The 23,955-nt window shown below is 40.2% G+C and overlaps 1 protein-coding gene across 1 annotated transcript in view; it reads right to left on the bottom strand.

Moving 5' to 3' along the window:
• Positions 1-680: 680 nt before the first annotated feature.
• DNAJC3 (DnaJ heat shock protein family (Hsp40) member C3) overlaps positions 681-23,955 on the bottom strand; it is a 57,849-nt gene continuing 34,574 nt past the window's right edge. The window contains exons 5-12 of the mRNA XM_061133614.1: positions 20,731-20,883; positions 18,638-18,819; positions 18,077-18,196; positions 15,315-15,420; positions 15,109-15,229; positions 7,091-7,223; positions 6,062-6,210; positions 681-4,426 (exon numbers count right to left, since the gene is read on the bottom strand). Of these exons, the coding sequence (XP_060989597.1) occupies positions 4,269-4,426; positions 6,062-6,210; positions 7,091-7,223; positions 15,109-15,229; positions 15,315-15,420; positions 18,077-18,196; positions 18,638-18,819; positions 20,731-20,883 (1,122 nt within the window). The 3' untranslated portion in view covers positions 681-4,268. The remainder of the gene's footprint in view (positions 4,427-6,061; positions 6,211-7,090; positions 7,224-15,108; positions 15,230-15,314; positions 15,421-18,076; positions 18,197-18,637; positions 18,820-20,730; positions 20,884-23,955) is intronic.

Raw genomic sequence — 23,955 nt, 5'->3', positions numbered from 1 at the left:
TTGCCATGTGGAATCTTCCCTGAGCAGGGATCGAACCCGTATCTCCTGCATTGGTAGGTGGATTCTTTACCATTGAGCCACCAGGGAAGCCCTGGATGTCTCCTCATTAGACCCTGAATCCTAGTATAATGTAGTATCAGATGAATGTGCATCTCTTGCTTCTGTTGATGCTCTCTCGATCCCAAGAAAGGATTAACTTGGTGGATAGAGGTTTGCAGGTTTCTAGGGTGTGACCTATATACCTTAAGATTAAAGTGACTTTTTTTCTTTACAGATCACGAAACCCTGCTTTGGGTGTGAAGGCAGGAGGGGGAGGGGATCAGCTACTTTTGCAACAGGTGGTATACATGAAGAAGAAAGCTACGTTTGTTTGCAGCTAGAAATTTGAGATAAGCAGCAGTGTCCACCCCACCCCCTTTCAGAACTTTAACAGAAATGTACACATTATGGCATAAAAGGGAAGGTCCTCAAAGTCAGCCTAAGCGTGAGACTTCAATGGTACTGAAAGTGAAGGACCGGCCATTCAGTAAGGCCTCGCTGTCCTAGATTTTAATCATTTCACTTTATGAGCTCTTCCTTCGGCTCATGACAAGCCAGAACCCTCTGTCATCTCAGTTGCTGACTGTGTGTGAAGCAAAATTGGAAAATAGACTCCTCCAAAAGACTGAAGGCCAAAAGTACTCATTTGACCATAAATATTTTTATTAAATGTGAAAATACACGGGCATAAAAATAGTACCCATATTTGTAGACATGCCTGAGACCCACTTCCATTAATTTCCGGTGTCTTATTTATTAAAACACTAAATTGAGATGGATTAAGTTACTTAGTTTTGTCTCATTCAGACCAACTACAGACTTAACAGCAGGAGTAATATTTTAATTCATCAGACATCTCCAGTTCTTACCTCCTCTGTGCTCTGCTTTCCACTGCAGGTAGGAGGCTCAAATACAGAGGGTGTGAAACAAAACCCGTTTACCATACATGAAGCCACGCAGTGGCTAATTTTACTCTTAAATCATTCAAGAAATGAGATCACCCATTAAACAAAGCAAATTATCTCCACCTATCAACGTCATTTGCAATTACAGAATAAACTCTGCTACTAAAAAAAAGCAATGATCTGATTTAGAATAATTGTTGATAAATCAGCATTTGCCACCCTCTTTCCTTTATAAATGTGGAAAAGTCAACTACATTCAGCACAGTGGCGTGCATTTCTCTAGGATAACCACGCATGTGTCCTCAATGAAAGCTGCACAGGGCTGTCACGGGTGCCCTGTCCCTTTAAGGAGGCAGAGACCTGACTGAGGGGCCATTTTTAACTAAGCATCTTGTGCCCTTTTTTCATGGTAAATTTCACAACTTATGACCAATTTCATGCTCTAAAGGTGAAATCTTTCATTTTTCCACCATGAATAGAAAATGCCAACTTAAAATTGTTAGCTTCCCCCCCACCCCATAATGTTATAACTAGTCTTTTTCTCTTAAGCGGTGGGTAGTTCTGACATTCAATTATCAGAGTCCCAAAAAGTTCTGTTTTCATACAGATACTTGAACTTTTAATACTGCCTAAAGAGCAAAACATTTTAAAATTAGTGCTGTTACATCCAATTCACATTAGTAAACTGTTGAAGTCATTTTCCAGTTTTCATTTATCCATGGAAAAAAGCACAAACTTTCAGAAACGGGTATTACATTAATTTACTTTCCTTTTAGACCTTTTTCATGTTTATAGGCTGATGTGTTTAATACTTGTTGCTGTGGAAAAATACCCATTTACCGACCAGCGACACTTCACTTCTGGAGCTCACTGAAAAGGAAGGGAATGTGACACAGCCAAGGCCGGGCGCCCCTCTCATTTTGCTTTTCCACAAAGAGCCGCAGAGATTACCGGGCACCTGCGGTCCCCAAACCAGAGCCTGGAGAGTGTGATGCTCCTGCATCAGGTCGCCAGGACGGACAACTGTCCCTTCTCGCTCCCAGCGCTCTTATCACTGTGGAGGGCAGGAGGGCCTGACCATCTTCCCGGTCAGGTGGATTCCAGAAGACTACTGATGACCCTCAAGGCTGAAACCGAAAAGTCGTTCTTTTCCTCACTCATGAGCAAAAACAACAGAATCCAGAGAATTTCTCTCCATGGCGTTGGCACCTGGCACCATACCTGCTTCTGTCTTCACTGAAAACAAGCGACTCTCTGCATAATTCCCTTATGACTAAAGTCAATGCGTGGTAAGACTTCAGGAACAGGATTTACAGTTCTCACTGGTGGAGGAAAAACAGAGCAAACCCTCTCAGCAGCAGGATGGCGGTCGGCGAGGTGACAGGGGCCCAGCACAGTGACCCACATGGCCCACCCCCAGCCATCCTGGCCCCTTCAGGTGCCTCCTTGCTGGCAACTTTACACCCTCTCCTCCAACTGGCAGGGTGAGTGATTTCATATTTCCTTTGTTCTGATTTCTTTGTGAAAATTCTTCCTTGTAAAAGTAGGTAGAGGCCATTGCAAGATTTCAAAGAGTTCACAGTGACATCATACATGAAAGAACGGGATTGGAAAAAAATTGCTGATTTAACTAATGAAGTAATAAGATTAAAGGATAAAAATGAATTTCCTTTGGAAATTTTCACACTGGCTTGAATTTTGAGACATTAAAACAAAAGGAAAGCTGCAAGCTGTTCATTAAGTTTTCAAAATGCCATCTTGTTTATTGGTAAGAAATAAACTTCTAAGTAGATGCAAAAAGCACTTAATGTGTTTTGTCCAACTCAACTGTGTTGTTTTTGTCCCTCAGATTAAAAAACTCTTTTCCAAGTATGTTTCAGAATGACGGTAGAAGGAAACTATTTGTGCTTGGCTGGCTGTTGTGGATATTAGTGGTAGGACAGCCCCAACAACTCAGAAGATGCTTGATTTCCCAAAAAGCAGTCAGTATATTAGGCCCATCCTGCTTAAATTGTCAAAATGTTCTGAGGCAAAAAAAGAAAAAAAACCTTTCTAGAATAAAGGTAATAATTTTTATGTAAATAATTCTTAAGATTTTAAGTGCAGCATCAATAGTTCCATAATATTTTATGGAATCCCTATCCATAAATATTTAATGTTCTAGATTAACACTTATTTTTCTTTTAAGGAAAAAATTATCCAGCATATAAAGACTGAATAGTTCATTTTTCTTAAAACATAAGAAGGTATCCAAGAAGAGATGCTGTCTTGATAGTGGACATACAGCCAGAGCTGACTAGATCTGTAAACCTGTTTCTTTCCTGGCAGAAAAACTTCCAGAAGCATCAAAGTCTGGCAAAGGGGCAGGCCTGCTACTTAATGCCCACCTCAAAGCAATCCCACGTGGGCACCCACGGGCCAGGTAGGCGAAGACATAAGAGGAACTGCTAACCTTAAAAGTGGGAGACATGGCATTCTGTCTGTGTTGACTGGGCGACTTGACATTCTAAGCCAGTCCTGTTGCAGGAGATGCTGTACAGCTTACACTTCAGTTGTTAATCTGCATACAGCAATATTATTTAGATACCACTGCCATGTTATCTGAACTTACTTTACATGTTTTTAGTTCATTGTGTTTCACATTAAATAAAAGGGCCAGGAGGGTTTACAGTTAATTCTGGTTCAATGGTTTTCAGTATTCTCCTCCAGGTATTGAACAAAAAAATACATGCTTAACGTGAGTCCAGACCTCACCCTGGCTCCTGCCATTCGTAGCAGGTTCTCTAACGGCTCTGACCACCTTCAACGACAGCCATGTTCATGCTCAGAGAGAGATGGGAACGCAAGTGGAAATTTAACATAATGACAGGTGACTGGACAGACCAGAGTTGAAGCAAAGTTGTGCCTAAGAACATACAGCTCAGAATGTTCATTCCTCTTGGAGAACGCTGACAGCCCAGGTTCCTCCTCACATACGCAGGCGCTGACACGTATGCAGTGAGGAGAGACTCTCCACCTGCTCCAGTGTAGAAGATGCAAGATCTGTGCACCCGCCTCAGACCGCTTCTTCCATCCGGTCACAGCACAGACACGGGCTGCTCTGCCAGAAACGGAAGTCCGCCCGCCTCCCTGCCCTCACCCCCATCAGCCTCAAGTCTGCAATGGATAAGAACAGACACTGCCATTCAGAACACCTCTTTGGTCGTGGGCAAACTGAAAGGTTGGAATTTTCTTTTTCATTAGGATCCCAGAACAAGGTTTTTTTTGTTTGTTTGTTTTAAAACTTTAAAAAAATGAAGGAAGAAGAGCAGAAAAACAGCTGGTTTAATTGAAGTGGAATTTAAATCTAAAAGGTCCGCCTGAACTGAAGGGATTGAACCCTTGCCATGAGTTCCAGCTCCTGTGGAAAGGGTTGCCGCCACCTCCTTGTTGGCTCTCTGCGTCCAGGGGGTCTTCTCCGTCGTCAAACTTCTTCCTCATTTCTGAAAAAGAAGCCAGCAAGGTGAGACCCAGCTGCTGCCAGGGCGGGGGCGGGGCTGGTTCTGGGGCTACACACCCCGGTTGTTGGGACAGCTGCACCTGATGCTCAAACCCCTGCCACCCCACCCCCATCAGAAACAGACTAGAGAAACCAGCCAGGGCTCAAAGTGGGCATTCACAGACATTCAGACCCCCGAAATCTTCTCAGAAGAAGCCACCCCAGGAGATTCTTCCCTGGAAGAGCTGAGGAACCGCAGACAATGAGACCTCAGAGTCACACGTGCTCTTCTGATCGAACAGCCCCTGTCACCATCCTAACCCCAAACATGAAGTCAGCTAGGCTCAACCTCATCAACGCATGAGGTGTCTGGGCCTCACTATTAAGTCTGAACAGAAGGCAGGCTCCCTAGGCCCGAGGGAGGGAGGTGCCTTATTGCACAATCCAGGAGGCCACTTCCGCTGCTGTGGCTGTCAGTCCTGAGGAGACCGAGGCCACTGCAGACAAATGGCAGGATGTGGCAGGCAGCAGAGATTAGGAAAAGCTATTTCATCCTTAAAATAAGGACAGAAAGAACAGAAGAACTCTAAGCAAGCAAGAATGCAGCTCTTTTCTCCGTCATGCCATTCTGCCCCCTGCTCCCCTAGAGCTCAGATCCAGAGGCCCCCCAACTTGACATAGCTGCCCGACCCGTGCTGCACAAGCTGAGGGGACAGAGCCACTCACAGGCGTCATTATTTGCAGATAAAAGAACAAACAGTATGTATCCTACTGTATTCAGTCCTGTCTCCCTCGCTGGATTATAAATTCCTTGGGAATAAACATCATTTAACTTCAATTCCATAGCGTAAGTAGTAACTCAAAAATCTGTCAAATGGGCATAAAATGTGATTTCCTTCTATTTTGTTGTAATTGTCTAGCTCAAAAGTCATGGTTTCTGCTGCCACTGACAAGGATGGCCACAAAAAAGCAGTAAGTATTAGCTTAACATGAGATTCCCTCTAGAAGTGTCAAAGCATTGTTCAACATTACCTCAGTTCTTAACTGTCTCCCTTTTATTATCCAAGTCATTTTAGCTTATGGTGAAATAACAACTGGTGGTTACTATCAACCACCAGTAAGCGATTGACTTGAGTCAGGGTAAGATTCCTGGAGAGCCACTCTTGGAGGGCGAGAATATTTGCCACCTCCCACCACTGCACATGCCCACCTGGCAGCTCATCTCCTAGTCAAGCTCCTGTACGTACGGTGTGAAAATCAGCACTGATCTGTGACTCTGGAAGGAAACTAAGAGTATCCCTCTTGTACTTTCATATCACAGGTGAAAAACACCTGAGGCTCAGAAAAGGTTCTAGGAACTTGCTTAAACAGAACCTTAGCTCAGCCTTAAGAGTCATGCTCAGGCCTTCTGATTCCATGCTTGGTGGTGTCTCCACTGCACCCCGAGTCTGACAGGGGCAGACACAGAAATGAACTTCGGGGACCATCACCAGCTCCCGAGCTCAGCCCCACAGGTTCCCACCAGCACGCGCTCCACCGTCCACTTCTGCCTCTAAGACGGGCAGAGGAAGAGAGCTAACAGCCTCCAGCCACTGACACAGCCACTTCAGGGGAAGAGAAACATGAAGGCAAACACTACCTGGATCAGAGAGCACTTCTTTAGCAGCTGCTATGTCAATGAACTTTTTCTCAGCTTTTTTCTTTTCTTCTTCATTCTGGAAGTTGTCTGGGTGCCACTGCAGTGCTAATTTTCGGTATGCTTTAATGATTTCTTGCTTTTTGGCATTTCTGAAGGGTGGTAAAATTAATAATTATTTAAGAAGTGTCCAACACACTGCCACAAAGAGCTAAAAGACAGCTCAGGAGATTCCACTGGTTTTCTGAACAGTGCCAACATACTCGACTGAGCGTCTGATGCAGAGCTCTGCCTGACCACTACAGCCGCCAGGCTTCCCAGAATGCTTGTTCCCTAATGCTACTCTCACCAGAAATAAACTACTCCTTCTATTTACAACTTTCCCTTTTAGAAACTTCTTTGATGCATTTTGAAATTTTCTGAATTTCCAAACTACTATGATTCAGTTCTTGGCATTAAAAAAAACACTGACTCTTTGAAGCGTACTTTCTAACTTGCTTCTAGGTTTGCTTCCTTAAAAAGAACAAAGTTTCAGACTTTTGATTGAAAGATAGGTGGTTCCCCTGTTCAGGGAAGGTGGGTCTAATACAAATGCACATATTGAGTAAATTACATTCGCCCTGTGCCTCAAAGTTGATTCTGAAAGTGCCATTTTTATCTTTAGGCCTAGAGAAGCTTTGTTTTCCTCAACTCCTCTCCCATCTGTCCCCACCCAACAAAAGCTCACTCCTGCCTCTTTACCTTTTTTAAAAAATCTAGGCCCAGGACCTATTCATGCTCCAGGAGCTCATCTTTGTCACCAACTACTATTTCTCCATCATTACATGACTAGTCTCTACCAAACATATTTATCTGTAGTATACTCAAAACAACTTTGTAATGTTAAAGGTTGTTAGTTTAATTTATAGCTGACATTACATAAGAAAATGAATCATAAAAAAAAAAAAAGAAAATGAATCATGGAAAAAAGAGTAACAATTAGCTTTAAAATAGTTGATTAAAAATAATGCAAATTTTAAGTTAGTAATTCACCTTTTTACTCCCAAGATTTTATAATAATCTCGTCTCTGTGACTGTTTCAGTAGCCTCTGTGCTTTCTCCAGACCTTCTCGAATCTGCTGATCATTCTCATTGTGTTCCTGAGCAGTTTCATAATCCTGAATAGCTGTCAAAATATGTTGAAGATAATGCTGTTAGAAGGAATTGTAACTTGTGACATTCACCCTGCAAATGTGATACCAAGTCACCATCCCAACCCCCTCCTTCGCCATCACTAAGAACCTAAGAAGTGGTATCACCTTCATCATTTGGTTCAAAACTACACGAGGCATACTTTTAAGGCTGCATTAGGTAGCTTACACTCCATTCAGTAAACGCCACTCTGCTTGTTTACCTGCCCACCCTCCCACATTATCTTCCCCACAGCTGTGTCTTGTCGTAACATCTGCCCTTACACAAAGCAATGCAGTGACTGTTACAGGAAAATAAGACGCAGCAAAGACAATCTGCATGCTCAGTTGTAGGGCTATGGTTCAGAAGATTGAGAGGCTTAGAAGGGACCAGAAGAACCATCAGGAAGCAGAATGACCAGTTCACCCACAGGTTTCAACACAAACTATTACAAAGCTGATTTTTTTTAAAGTGCCAATCGGAACAAATACATATACAGTCCTGGTATGGGAAGGCTGATGCCAATTCACATTGCATCTTATTTCAGATTATTTTAAATATGTAGACAATACAAGGCATCTGGGTATCTAAGGTCACACAGAGCAGAGAATTACCTTAGAAGGCCCTGAGGGCGAGGGTGGCCCTTGGCTGGTGACTGACAAGTTGGATTTGGGCAGTGTTCCCAACATTCTCTGATAGGAATGGCTAGCCGTAGCTAAATAATGTGGGTTTTGCTAACCATCTTACCCTCTGGGCATCTGGCATTTTGGTAAGGGCTGGCCAGCCCCAAGTAAAGGCCCTGGGTCTCTAAAGAGCTTCCCTGGTAGACACACTTCACACATGCTGAGGAATTTGGCTTGTCTCGAATCTCCCACCCGGTTCCCTCTGGATTTCACCACATGCGCCTTTTCCCCTTACTGATGTTGTTTGTATCCTTTTGCTGGAATAAATCTCAGCCCTGAGTACAACTATGTGCCGAGTCCCATGTGTCCTTCTGAATCCAAATCTGGGGGTGGTTTGGGGAGACCAACACAAGCTTTTCTCACTCTCCTTCCTGGACAGACAACTCAAATGGATCTTTGGGCTCAAATTCTACTTTTTTATGGAAATGCATTTCACTGTGGGAAAGACATCTCTCTGGATAGCATGCCTGAGCATTCATCTTGGCAACAGCTAACCCTGGAAGGGGTTTAAGAAGGCCCCTGGGGCAGGTTAAAATGAGAAAGACATTAAAGCAAGATGGACAAATTTAGTCTGCACTACATAGAAAAATAACCAATACTACCTTCCACTCATGGAGCAAGGGGGAGGGCACTTTAAGCTTTCATCCTCATTCCTGCCTCAAAGCATTAATGTTAAATATTAATATGAAACATTAATATTACTGACAGCCAACTAACAATGACATCACAAAACAGCTTCCCAATTTAGTATATAGACACAAGGCCATTATAAAGAGCAGTGAGGTTTAGCCTGCAATACCTATAACACTTGATAACACAGTCTAGTGAGGAAATGGACTTGGAATTTAACACAAGAGGAAAATGTTTCAGTACACTCAATTTTTTACTTATGCAAACTACATTTAAAACATGTTTTCATTCTTAAATATTCAGAGTAGCTTTCCCAAAACAGTCTTCTGTCTCCTATATTTTATTAACAGTTAAGATAGATACATTTTTCACAATACAGGAAAAATAAGTTGTTTCCTCAAATTCACATGATTACACGTAGGTAACTAAGTAGGAATTTACTATGGATGATGTAAACTTCCCATGGACATAAACTATATAACTCATTTTTAATTATATTTCTTAGAACAGTATGTTACATATTAGCCAATTAATTTTCTAACCTCTGAACCTAAAAACTCATCCTTCTCAAATTCTTTTCTTCCATATGCCCCTCACCCAGTTCTTAAGGAGCAGTGCAAACCACCAGATCAAGATGGCAGACAGTAAGCACAGGAATTTCTTGCCCTCTACCCTAAAAAAATAAAAAATAATACAAACATGGCAGCCCTGAAACTACAGCAGAACAGAAATAGTGACAAATTTCTGGAAGAGAAAAGGCAACTAGGATAAGATTAATGAAGAAGCCTAACAGAAGTGCAATCCAGATACACACTGAAAGAGGCCCTAGAAGATTTTGGAAGCTGTTCTCTTTGGCCAAGGATTCTGCATTTAGCAAGCAGGAGGAGCTCTAAGGCAATCATCAGGTTACTTCATGAGGTGGCTTAAAGTAATGGCTGGGCAGCCTCTCCGCCTGTATGTGGAGCAGCTGGCTGCAGCATTAACCCCAAGCCAGGTCCAAGAACCAGTCTCTGCAGAGTGCCAGACGGCATGTGGAAGGCCCCCGACGTGGCTGCTGGGCCCCCGGACACCAAAGGCCTCCACAACAGGCCTGGAATAAACACCGGAAAGGCAGTTCCACACTAACAGGCTCCACCAATAAATGTGTCAAGTCCTGCTTATTCTGGCAACTGGGCAAGATGGCGAGCATGACAGGGAGTCGGTCTGTAAACAGGTCCTACCCACTTCGAGCCAGCGTGAGCTCCCCAACACAGAGAAGCATTCAAAAGACAGATGCGCACATTACACACAGCTGCAAACGGCTCCCTTCTCACACTCCATAAACCCAGTATTAAGTCCCAAATCAGCTTCCCTTCAAAATATATCCAGGATTTAACTGTTTCTCACCATTTCCACACTTGCCACTGCGACGCAGTCCAGCATTAAAACCCCTGACCGCTCTAATACCTTCATAAGGTGTTCATAAGGTTCCTAGTTGCCCTTACTTCCCTAGAGTCTATTCTCAAAACAGGGACCTCAGGGGTCTTTTTAAAGAGTGTATCCGACCTCCAGTATAATATGCCCCAAGGAGCACCTCCCAGATATCATATAAAACAAGGTAGATGGTGGGGGGAAGGGAAATGAGAATGGAAGGGCACACACCGTTTTCAGCACAACAGTGGAAGGAGACTGTTCAAGGGCTGCTGAAATTAGCTAGTACCAGCCAGGAATCCAGGATAAGAGGAGGAAGCAAACAGAAAGCCCACAGAGCCCAGAAAATGCCAGCAAAATCCACCTCCCGTGAGTATGATCTCTCCCAGAAGTGAGCAACAACCTACATCCTGTACCAAGAAAACTGCAATACTCCCTTCTGGAATTGATAGAAGGACAGGGAGAGGGTATCATCAGGAGAATTTAAGTCATAAATGTTCAGGCTGCTAATAGCAGTTTAGCAAGTTGCATAAAGGAAAAAATGGACAATATTAAAGGGGAAGATAGGAAAGTTTGCAATTTTCTTTCACACCAGGTAATTAAAGTTTCCTCTTAGCAACTGATGGGAAAACTAACAGAAATATTACACCCAGAAATTGCAGAATACACATTTTTAAGTGCACACAGAATATTCAGCAAGATAGATCCTGCACTGGGCTATAAAACAAGTCTACATAAATTCAAAAGGAGATATACCTAAACAAATTTAAAAGGAAAGAATTCATGAATATGTTCTCTGAGCACAACAGAATTAAAATAGAAATATATAATAAGGCTGTATATTGTCACCCTGCTTATTTGACTTATATGCAGAATACATCATGCAAAATGCTGGGCTGGATGAAGCACAAGCTGGAATCAAGATTGTCAGAAGAAATATCAATAACCTCAGATATGCAGATGACACCACCCTTATGGCAGAAAGCGGAAAGGAATTAAAGAGCCTCTTGATGAAAGTGAAAGAGGAGAATGAAAAACCTGGCTTAAAATTCAACATTCAGAAAACTAAGATCATGGCCTCTGGTCCCATCACTTCATGGCAACTAGATGGGGAAACAATGGAAACAGTAACAGACTTTATTTTCTTGGGCTCCAAAATCACTGAAGATGGTGACTGCAGCCATGAAATTAAAAGATGCTTGTTCCTTGGAAGAAAAGTTATGACCAACCCAGACAGCATATTAAAAAGGAGAGAGATTAATTTGCCAACAAAGGTCTGACTAGTCAAAGCTATGGTTTTTCCAGTAGTCATGTATGGATGTGAGAGTTGGACTATAAAGAAAGCTGAGCACCAAAGAACTGATGCCTTTGAACTGTGGTGTTGGAGAAGACTCTTGAGAGTCCCTTGGACTGCAAGGAGAGCCAACTAGTCCATCCTAAAGAAAATCAGTCCTGAATATTCATTGGAAGTACTGACACTGAAGCTGAAACTCCAATACTTTGGCCACCTAATGTGCAGAACTGACTCATTGGAAAAACCCTGATGCTGGGAAAGATTGAAGGCAGGAGGAGAAGGGGATGACAGAGGATGAGATGCTTGGATGGCATCACTGACTCGATGGGACATGAATTTGAGCAAGCTCCAAGAGTTGGAGATGTGCAGGGAAGCCTGGCATGCTGCAGGCTTGGGGTCGCAGAGTCGGACACGACTGAGTGACTGAACTGACTGATTATAAAAAGGTCCTTAGGAAACTGTGAAATATTGTAAAATTAGACAAAATATCTAAATAATACATGCATCAAAAAAGTAGTTAGAAGGAAAGTTAGAATATATTTCCAATCAAATGACAATGAAAATAAAAAATGTGAGAAGTGCGGTTTTAAATACTTATATTTAAAAAGAAAAGAGATCTAAAATCAATGACAGTTTAAACTTAAGAAGCAGGAAAAAACAAAAAATAAGTCCAAAGGAAGTCAAAGGAAAGAGATAAATCAATGAAATATAAAGAACAGTCATAGAGAACATTAACCAATCCATAAGCTGGTTCCTTCAGAAGAGCAACAAATTTGACCAAACTACACTGATCAAGAGGGGAAAAAAAAAAAAACAAATTGTCACTATTAGAAATGAAGAACAAATTATCACTTCAGACCTTACAGACATTAAAAGAATAGTAAGAAAGCATTAAAAACGTCATATAACCAAAAGGAGCAATGTAGGTGAAATGGACGAATTCACTGATGCACACAACTTACAAAAACTAAAATGAGAAAATAGAAAATATGAGAAACCCTATATTGATAAACTGAATTCATCATCAAAAATGTTCATACTAAGAAAACTCTGGAGCCTAAGATGGTTTCACTGGTGAATTCTCCTAAACTTAAAAAAGAAACACCAACTTTATACAACTCTAAGAAAATGAAGGTATGATCTTTCAACACAGAATACTTTCATGGAATAGGGCAGACTTAGCTTGGAAGAGTTCAAGAATAGGCAAGAAGGCATAGGAATCTGGTTACAGGACATCATAGGATGTCAAACATAAAATATGTCTTTTCCACAATTTGGCCAGGCTGGCCCTTCATCCAGAAGAAGTGTTACCTGGCTCCTGTTCTCAGAATTATAGATATTATTAGTAACACTAAAGTAATAGCCGTGTCAGATGAAGTTAGTGCAGCAATCATAGGTCACACCTAAGCAGTTGTAAACAATCTGCCTGGCAAGAAGGAGACTCAAGAGATACAGTTTCAATCCCCGGGAAGAAGATCCCCTGGAGAAGGAAATGGCGACCCACTCTAGTATTCTTGCCTGGGAAATCCCAAGGACAGAGGAGCCTGGCGGGCTACAGTCCATGGGGTCACAAAGAGTCAGCCACAGCTGAGCAACTAAACCACCAAAGGTCAGAGCTAGAAGCAAGCTATCCCATTAAGTACCATTTATATAGCAAAGTCAATGCAAGTTACCAACAACTATTCTAAAAATAGGTACAGTGGAAACCATTTACTAGAAGCACTGCATTAAGCATCACTTTCTGAGCACCATCTTCTTTCTCTGTCTTGTAACTCAGGAGAGTTTCAAAGAGGGTTAAGTGAAATGAAGTTTTTTACTCTTTGCTCAAGTTTGCTGACTCCTCAACTACCCTCTCATGTTCCTTCTCTGTCACAACAGTCCTATGCAGTATGTACTGTTCGCATTCTTATTGTACATATAAGGAAAGTAAAATATTACAGGATAAGTTACTTGATGGAAATCACATTGCAAAAATAAATGGTACACTCCAAAGGTATAAAACTGGCCAACAAGCATATGAAAAGGTGCTCAACATCAATCATTAATCATTAGGAAAATGTAAGTTAAAACCACTAGTTATCACTTCACATCCACTAGGTAAAACCAGCAAACAGAATATAGAAAGCCTTCATATAAGGAAAAAGACTTCAAAGATAGATCTATTAAATTATTATCAAACATCTTTTCTTCAGGAATCAAGCTGTCAAATTTCTCTAAAAAAATAAGTGGCTTTAACATTCAAGATACAAGGCATGTTTTAACTTATATGTAGCAGCCTACAAAATTGAACCTTTTATTTTTCTTAACAGCTAAGCTTAAGAGCTTGTGCAGCTTCACTAGTTTCACATTCAGAGCTGCGGGTTTACATACAGAGAAGAAAAGCACACATTAATGAAGCCTTCCAACAACTAACTGGAATGCAAAATCCTAGAAGACAGCCTTCTGGGAGTCCAAGAGTGAAAAGAGCAAGCAGACTAAAGGCATCTGTGTAGATCATTTGCCTTACTGACAGTCTTATGAATCTGAAAATTTGTCATTTTGCTCACATACATTTCAAGCCTCCATCAGACCTCAAGGACTATATACCATAAAAATGTTCCACAGTGCAACTAGAGTTGTCATCACTCCCAGGAAACCACTTAGAAGATTCTTTTTAAATTGAAGAAAGCAGGAAGAAAGTAAATGATCAGTTTGCCTTAAAAATGAGTACCACTAATCTTTCTTAATTATAAGTTCAGTTATCTCTTAGTACAGTTTTATCACTGCTGTAATGCATTCTTACTATGCTTAAACTAGCTGCACATTTCATTAAATAAATATGCAGCAATTATTAGGGGGAAAAATCAGGGTACCACAAATCAAGTTTCCCCAGAAACATACCCTTACTGTTTTCGATCTTAAATGCTTTATACTTGATTTGAAACCAAAACTTGTCATTAAGGGCTATAAGGCTCACTTCTTTTAAAATCATCTCATTTAGATGTTCACAGTATAATGTCACATGAAAAAGGTCACAAAACAATATATGTGAAAGGATTCTGTACGACCACTGTACTGGCCTTAGTTATCCTCCAAAAATAGGGCACTGCTTTTATTCAAGGTGCTTACCACATCTAGCAGGAAACTCTCTGCTACTTGAACAAAGTTGGATAAGCAGCTGTCCTGACATTTACTAACAGCTTGCAATGTGGGAGACCCAGGTTCAACCCCTGGATTGGGAAGATCTCCTGGAGAAGGGAATGGCAACCCACCCCAGTGTTCTTACCTGGAGAATTCCACGGACAGAGGAGCCTGGTGGCTACAGTCCATGGAGTCACAAAGACTCGGACACAACTGAGCAACTGAGTGACTAACACTTTCACACTTTCTAGGGATCACAGACGGTCATTTTATATCTAGGCATATATGCCACATATATGTCTGCTGTATGTCTAACATGTATATGCATAGAATACATATATAGGCATGAAATACACACTCATATATATGCACAGATAAAAGTCTGAAAGATATAAATCCAAAATGAGCAGTGATTACCTCTGGACGATGAGATCTGTAATTTGAGTTTTCTATTTTGTTATTCATCTTTTCTAACTTGTCTACAATAAAGCAAGCTAAAATTTTTATTTTTATATTCCACTGTACTGGATTCAACAGCAGAACTCTTTCCTTACATGGTATACCTCTCATGTTCCACCAAGAAAGAAAGATTTACTAAGAAAGTAATTTTTAGGTTCTGTGCCATTTTTCTAAAATCGCCAACATCTCCAGGTAAACTTGTTCTAAACAAAGGGATGTTAAACGGACTAACTGCACATACATCAACTTTGAGGTATTGCAAATCAAATTCCTTAAAGATTTACCTTCATCATACATTTCTTCTATTAAATAGGCCTCTGCTCGGTCTTTCAGGGCATTCACATTGTCAGGTTCTACCTGTAAAACTTCTGAACAGACTCGGATAGCTTCAACAGGCTTCTCGTCCTAAAGGTAAATGTGAGAAAAGAACTTATGGTTGTTACTCCACATGTCAAGTTTTTACAATTCTAGAAATGAGTCAGCAATTTACCTTAGAAAAGCAGTGACAAATCCTTTCTTTTGAACGAACTGTATATTCAGGAACACCTGGCTCTGTTTTCATGACAGATTCATATTTGCTGATCGCATCTGCGTACCTATTAAATGAGCAAATCATGATGAGTAAACTGAATTCTATTTCCAGAGCTAAAGAAAAGGACCCTCTACTCATCACTATATGTTGCTTCATCAACTGACCTGAATGAGCACATGCCCTCAAAGACTCCTACCTTATAATCTACAGTAGCAACAAAGGTTCTCTCTGCAAGTAAGAGTTAGGAGATGATATACTTGACCACAGAAAAAGTATATGGATAAATTAAAGCACCCCTGTGAGAACTAACTAATCAAAGCAAATGACGGATTCTTTATAGAAAGAGATTTGTGATTTTGAAGCTGAAGAAAACACCTTGTTAAAGTCTGACTACCACAAAGCACCTTCAGGAAAACAGAGATCAGTTTACACACTTGGTTACTACACATTTTATAAAATCACAGAACCCATTACATGTTATTTTATATAATAAATATCAATATTCATGACTGAGTACAAGGTAAGTCTTGCAGAAGAAGCCCCCAACTTTACTAGCTTTCTAAGAACAATAAAAGCTACTTCAAAAAATAAAAAAAAATAAAAGCTACTTCAGCATTTTTTTCAACTGGTGAAAACTACTAGTCATGTTATGCATTGTTACTTCCCTCAGTGATGACAAAGTACAAGATGTATCTACATGCCGCTGCGGCAGATTATTCCAAGAGTGCTACAATCTTCACACTTAAATGCTGCTTTATTAAAATACAGGTCTAAAGATAACTCTTAAAACAAACGCTAGCCATCAATGGCAAAATCCTAGTTGGGATGCTGGTTCTATAGATTTCTAAGATGGTGGGAAACTATACGGAGTATGTGAGACCTCACTTTATTTCTTAAAACTACATGTGAAACTAATATTAGAAATTAAAAGTTCAATTACAAATATTACATAACTTTACATAAATGATACCATAATAAACATTCTGCATCAAAAAGAAAGTTCAGTTAGAAAATAATGTGCTTCCCTTAAAAAAAAAAGTTAGCCTCTGGGAAGGTGGAGTAGAGGTACTTTCCCCAACTCCTCTAGCTAGATACCTGTGTAAATACCCTGGACATTATACTTTTTTTAGTCTGAGAAGACTCAGATAAGAAAATTATGGTCCCAACCCCCACCAACATCAGCAGGTCAACTGGAGAGGCAAGACTTCTCTGGTGAGCCTCTGATGAGGTGTGTCCACATCCCCACCAAGGTGGTGGTGGAGAACATGAAGTTGGGAGCCAGAACTTTCACCCCTGATCAGATCCAGGCCCCCCTAACTCTCACCAAGCAGTAGTAGGAGAATCCCACAGCCTGAGTAGCAACAAAGGTCAAGTGGGAAAGGTCTACCTTCATCTTCCAGTTAACGAGGTGGTGCCCACCCTCCAGCCCCTCATGCTCACTTTGCAGAAACAATGTCAGAAGAAGCCACCCAAAACAGAAGAATCAAAAACCAGAATCTTATAAAATGAAAATATCCAGATTTCAATTAAAAACTAATGATCATACCAAGAAACAGGATCTCCAACCAACACCAAGAGGACAAAGATGTTAGAATTACCTGACAAAAGATTTTAAAGTAGCCACGGGGGAGGGGGGGGTGGGCGGGGAAGCAGCAATTAACAAGCATGCTTAAAGCAAATGGAAAAATATAATGCCTCAGCAAAGAAATGGAAAGTCTCAGCAACAAAATAGAAGATACAAAAATTCCAAATAGAATGTTTAGAACTGAAAAGTATAAAAACTGAAATAAGAGCTCACTGCATGTGCTCAACAGCAGAATGCAGAGGACTGAGAAAGGGTCAGTGAACTCAAACAACAGAAATGACTAAATCTGAACAAGAGAGAAAATGAAAAAGAAAAATGAATAGCGTCTCAGGGACTGTGGGGCTAAAACTTAAAAAAAAAAAAAAAATCTAATATTTATGTCAGTCAGAGTCCTAGAAGGAAGGCAGAGAGAGAACTGGGCTGAAAAGGGATTCCCAGAAAAAATGGCTGGAAACTTGCCAAGTTTGACAAGAGACATAAACACACATATCCAAGAAGCTAAGGATACTCCAAACAGTATAAACACAAAGAAATCCATGCTGAGATATATCACAGTTAAACCTCTGAAAACTAAAGATAAGGAAATAATCTTAAAACCAGTCCCAGGAAAATGACACCTTAACTTTAGGGGGATTAGATGGACAATGGATTTCTCATCAGGACCCGTGGAAGCCAGAGAGAAATTATACAATATTTTTCAAATGTTTTAACAAAAGAACTATTAACCCTGAATCCTATACCAAGAGAAAACGTCTGCATACTCTGTATACATCATCATCACTCTAGATATATTAATATAGTACCTTTTAATACTCAGTTTATACGCCCATCTCCCACAGTAAATTTCATGTTCATTTCTAACCTCCCTCCGTGCCCAGTATGTGGTCAGTACCTGACATAGGAGAAATTCAATAAACAGTTGGGAAAATATAAATAAATCCGCTGATAAGAATACTATACAGTTACCATCATCTGTATTCTGCCCTATTCAAAAAGTGTATAAGTGTGATAGTTTTGTTAAGCCCCAATGCCATCTAAGATCCTCCACCCTCCAGGACTGAAAAATAAGTAGTTCAGTTCTGTGCCCATGACCAGACATCAGCGGGAAAGTGGAGCCCCCAAGCCACAGCCTCACCTGCCGTCTTTGATGAGCTCTTCAGCTGACCCAATCAGCTTATTAAGTTTCTTTACTTGCTTATAGTGTGCAAAACACCGTTTATGATCCTGGTCAAGTTTAAGACATTCACGAACTTCACTGTTCACATATTTAAAGAAGGAAAATACTCCACGTCAAAATAATTAATAAATGGTTTTTCATACTAAATACAGAAATCACAACAAAAGGTATTTTTTATCTATAACATTGACTTAATAATTTATCACACTTTTACATATGGCATTGTATTATGCGCACACATAAATTGATTCAAGTTCAAAATGACTCAAGTAGAGATAATATATTAAACACTCTATTTTGCTTCTGTAAATGTAGTAGCTATCCTATTTACCTTACTGAGCATACTTCATGAAAATAACTATGTAAAAGCAGAATAACTTAGAAATAACATAAAATTATAGATATGTAAAAAAGCCCTAATCCTAATTCTATTAAAGTTAAAATTAAAAAGAAAATGGGAGTATTCTGTTACTGCAAACACTAAAAAGATGTTGAGATGTGTATGTTACTAGAACTAACCTGAGAGACAGTTCATGGTCTCCTAGTTCATAGTACAGTGTGCTGATTTTATAAAATGCCTCAGTATTGTCATTTTTCAATTTTGACGAAGCTTTTAAGTCACTTATCGCTTTCCTAGGTTCCCCTTCTTTTATAAAACATTCAGCTCGAAGTTCTCGTAGTTCTGCATCCCAAACACAAACCTTGAGAAACAAAAGAACTAGACTTAAAGAAACAGTAAATTACGTACATTCATACCTGCACGCCACATATCTTATCTACATATTTATCAACATAGAACATCTTCAATTAATGTGATGACTTCTATATTGTAAGCAATGTTTAAAAGTCTGATACAATTTAAATGTGACAAAAATAATGAGATGTGGTCAAGTAATTTCTCCAAAGACGTCTTTTTCTTGTGGGAGGGAGGGGACTGCACTGGTCTTCGTTGCTGCTTGCGGGCTTTCTCTAGTCGTGGCGAGCAGAGGCTCCTCGCTAGTTGTGGTGAGAGGGCTTCCCCTTGCAGTGGCTTCTCTTGCTGTGGAGCACAGGCTTTAGGGTGCGCAGACTTCAGCAGCTGCAGCTCATGGGCTCTAGAGCTCAGACTCAGTGTTTGTGGCACAACTGCTTAGCTGCCCCAGGGCATGTGGAATCTTCCCAGACCAGGGATTGAACCCGTGTCCCCGGCACTGGCGAGTGGATTCTTAACCACTGGATCACCAGGGAAGTCCCGGAAGATGTCTTAAATATATTCCAGTGGGGTAAGGAGTGTGTGTGTGTGTGTGTGTATACACACACACTAACAAGGCCCTTTTCCAAACCCCTGTCAATTATATAATTCTAAAACACTGACAGTAAGAAAACAGGGCATTTATTATTAGAAAGTGGTTTCCAGTGAAGCATTTTTGATTTTGAAGAGAATATTCTCTAATTGGATTTTTATACTTAATCAACAATTCTAATTTCTAGTCTCGAAAAATATAATCTAGGTTCTAAGTTCACAAAATATTTTTATTCTACTAGTAACTAAATTAAATGAACTTTTATAAAATGTTACCTCCTTGAAATTAAATCCTCATATCACAAAAATAAAAGAGAGAGAAAAAAATGTGAGAAGGCTGAAGTATCTCCGTTTCCATTTTATCAAACAGTTGACAATGTTTAGTAAACCACCATTATCCTTCCAAATATACATCCAAAAGCTCACCACCAAAAAGACCCATGTAAGCGGCTTTACATATTTCGTAGAGCTGTTTTAAAGTCACATCAACTTTTCACATGAAGATATCAAAATCAACATTGTATGTAAATTAAACACCATGGACAACGAGCCAGGTCAAGATGGATAATTATTAGAAGGTAAGAATCATAATTTTATGTTTTCTTAATAAAGCATTAACAAAATAATCTAGTAAACTGTGAATTCCACTGGAATTTCCACTGGAAATTTCACTTCACATGATTTCCTCTATAAAACTATCAGAAAGTAGCCATTCTACACCCATAAAGAGTTTAACACCAAGATAAAATGAGACTGTACAAAGCACTGTGAAAATGATAAATATGAGTTATGATTGCTTCCATTTGAATATGTTATTAGACTTCCTTCTGATACCCTCACACCCTGTCATTAAGTCCTTGCTGAGGCAGATGTAGATTTCTTTATCTAGAACCATCTAAATTGTATCAACTCTTCATCTGGCTTCTTCCCTAAAAACTTCTTACTCTAAACACTCATCTTTCCTCCCAAACATCATTTCTCCTTTTGCTGCAACCAACTTTTATCTTTTACCCCATTATCTAACCTCTAGAGTTTTCTTGCCCCACCCCCCAAAAAAGGCGATAGCAAACAAACATAGCAAAGCAAGCAATGTATAAAAATATGCAAGACCCACCCCATCACACCTTCAGTAATTTTACTGAAAATTTCAGTCCCAACTTCTGTTCTGTATAAATGCCATCTTTCAATTAAGAGTAGAAAACCCCAGAGTCAATCTGATTTTATGCTACCTCGGATTTTTGGGGTATATAACATGTCAAAGCATATAAACATCTCATAGGAAAAGGCAGTAACTGTCAGGCTTGTCGGCTGCAAGAGCAAAAAAACTTACCTCTAAAATCTTATCAAGGAAGGTTATAGCGGCAGTAAAATCTGAGCTCTCAAAGGCATCCAGTGCTTGTGAGCGCAAACGCTGCATTTCATCAGATTTGATTAGCTGGGACTGGGCTTCCTTTTCTTCATTTTCACTTGGATTTGACTTGAGCTGTAACAAGAAGAAGAAATTAAACAGGGCTTTTTTTTTTGAGACTAACAATCATAATATACACAATGATCTGAACTTTGCGAACATTCCAGTTTACTGCGGGATCAGTAGGGAAACACGGGCACACCAGGCCCCCCCACGACTAGCCCAGGCGCTGACCACCGTGGGAAGCAGCAGCCAAGGCATCTTTATTCCCACCCGCGTGATGCGCGAGAGCGGGCAGCGTGGCTGGAGTCGGAAGACCTGGGGCGCCACGACTTTCCGGGAAGCAGTGGGTTTAGGGCTGTGAAAAGGGAGAGAATGAAGGGAAACACCGCTCTCACTCTGACATGTGGCTCTGCAGAAACACTTGAGCTTCATGTGTTTTGCTTTCTAGTTATGTTTCTTAAGAATTTATTTTTTAAGTATAAAATAATTGTACCACAATACTGAAAGGCATAGGGAAAATGAAGGAAAGGGAAGTTTTTTAGAGGTATAAGAAAACATTTGATGCTAGAGGGGTTGAGGTACAATAAGGAAGACTTTACAGAGAAAAATAAGAGAGTAACAGCTTATTTAAAAGGCCTATGAAGTGGCTTTAGGAGGTTTGTATACTGTCTTTTTTTTTAAAGACAACTTCACCAAGGTATAGTTTATATATCATGAAATTCACTCATTCTGAATGTGCAATTTTATGACTTTTAACAAACTTACGAAGCATGCAACCACTCCCACAGTTTTAGGCCGTTTCTGCCACCTCAGTGAGATCCCTGTGTCTGCTTACAGCTCGCTCCCGCCCCCAGCCGGGTCTCTAGCACAGTCACTCTTAACAGTTTCTTCCTCCAGATGGAAAAATCCTAAGCCTAATGGCTCAGGAAAAAAAGGTGCCTACATTAAGAAACTACTGACTTTTTATAAAAAATTTTTGAGATTACAGTTTATATTTAATTCCTGAAATCTAATGTTCCTACTAAGATGGAAATTGTAGTTAATGGGCTCTCTCCCATTTTGGGTGAGGTGCAAACGCCAGTAGGTTATTTCTAGAAATGTCTCTCCTTCAATTCTCCAGTCACACCATTTCCCCTTTCAGCAGACTCATGTCTAAAAAACACCTCCACCAGCTAGCTGGTGGAGAGAACACTGCAGATGAAAAACCTTAAGAATATTAATTTTTGGTAAAGGGTCTGCATTTCGCCATTTTGTTTCTTAGAGGATACTTCATATATTTTTTCTGTCTTTTTATCTTTGGTTTTTTCTATCTTTGGTTTTTGAAGGAATGGCTAGGACTCCAAATATTCATAGCTGACTACAAACTGGTAACCTCAGCTCACTCTGGGAGTGGGTTTTCCCTGCGTGATTAAATTGTCCAATTTGAGGAAGCTGCTCTGCTCTGGGCCATGGCATGCTTGTCTTTGTTTTACCATCCTCGAGGTAGTCGAATCCTTCCGAAGAAACACCACAGTGGAAGGAGTATTAAACGTGTGTGTACTGTCACTTTGCTCTGGGTAAAGGTAGATGTTTTTTGATAACTGCCTCCTCTGGATGGAATGTGCATCTCTTCTCTCCCAAACTGTAGAGTCTGTCCTCCTCCACACAATCTTCCCTGTAGGCAGGTGAGGGAGGGCAAGGGTAAGGATGGAGGACTCAGCCTCACTCCATGGTCAGACAATGGGGATGGGAAAAGAGCAGAGGGCTCGGGTCATCAGGGCCTCATCGGGGCAGGGAAGGAAGGGGGGTGGGGGTGGAGGAGAAAGAGAAGATTCTTCCAAAAAGGTTTAAGAAAGAAGTTTGAGGAACAAACTAAAGATTGAAACTTATAACTCGGGAGAGTTTCAAAGAGGATTAAGTGAGATGAAGGTTTTCACTCTTTTCCCAAGGTTGCTGGTTCTTCTCAACTACCCTCTCATGTTCGAGGACAGTCACACATGGAAACTGAATGCTGCTGATACTTCCCTACCTCCTTTTGTCATGTTTCTTGATATCCCTTCTCTTCTTTGGTATTTTACATTTCAGCCAAACCTTTACCTATCTTACAATACTTTATTTCTTATTTACCATGGTCACTATCTTACGAAGAAAAAAATAATAATGAACATAGATGCAAAAATCCTCAACAAAATACTAGCAAACTGACTCCATCAGCACATTAAAAGGATCATACACCATGATTAAGTGGGATTTATTCAAGGAATACAAGGACTTTTCAACATCTGCAGATCAATGATATATCACACTGACAAATTAAAGAATAAAAGCCATATGATCATCTCAATAGATGCATAAAAAGGCTTGTGATAAAACTCAACATTTATTAATAATTAACAAAAAAAAAAACCTCTTCATGAAGTAGGCATAGAGGGAATATAACTCAGCATAATAAAGGCCATATCTGACAAATCCACAGCTAACATCACACGCAACAGTGACAAGCTGAAAGCATTTCCTGTAAGATTTGGGCAAGACAAGGATGCCCACTCTCACCACTTTTATTCAACATAGTTTTGGAAGTCATAGCCACAGCAGTCAGAGAAGGAAAAGAAATAAAAGGAATCCAACTTGGAAAATAAGTAAAACTGTCACTATTTGCAGAGGACATGATACTACATACAGAAAATCCTAAAGAGGCCACCAGAAAACTACTGGTGCTAATCAATGAATTTGGTAAAGTTGCAGGATACAAAATCAATGCATAAGAATCTAAGAAATGAATATTCATTTATCTGTGTGTATAATTCTATACAATTTTCCCTGTATCCATTAACACAGTCAAGATACTGGTAGACTGTATCAATGTCAATATCCTGGTTACAATATCATAGTTTCCTAAGATATCAGCACTGGGGAAAACGGGTTACTAAGTAAAGGGTACACAGGATCTCTCTGTACTATTAATTACAACTGCATGGGAATCTATAATTCTCTCAATAAAAATGTCAAATAAAAAGGAAAGATCATTCAGTACAGGTGTACATTCTCATGGAAGAACGCTGTGACAAGAGCAGCAAGGGCAGGTTTAAGAACACATGAGCAGAAGTGTGACTGTCAGACAACAATTACAAGTGTGAAGCTTCATGAACATCCCCTTTTCATTCC

This window comes from Dama dama, chromosome 30 (genome assembly GCF_033118175.1).
Source record: "Dama dama isolate Ldn47 chromosome 30, ASM3311817v1, whole genome shotgun sequence".
Classification (NCBI taxonomy): domain Eukaryota; kingdom Metazoa; phylum Chordata; class Mammalia; order Artiodactyla; family Cervidae; genus Dama; species Dama dama.
Note: the sequence above shows the minus strand (reverse complement) of the source record. Positions and strands in the feature narration are given on the sequence as shown.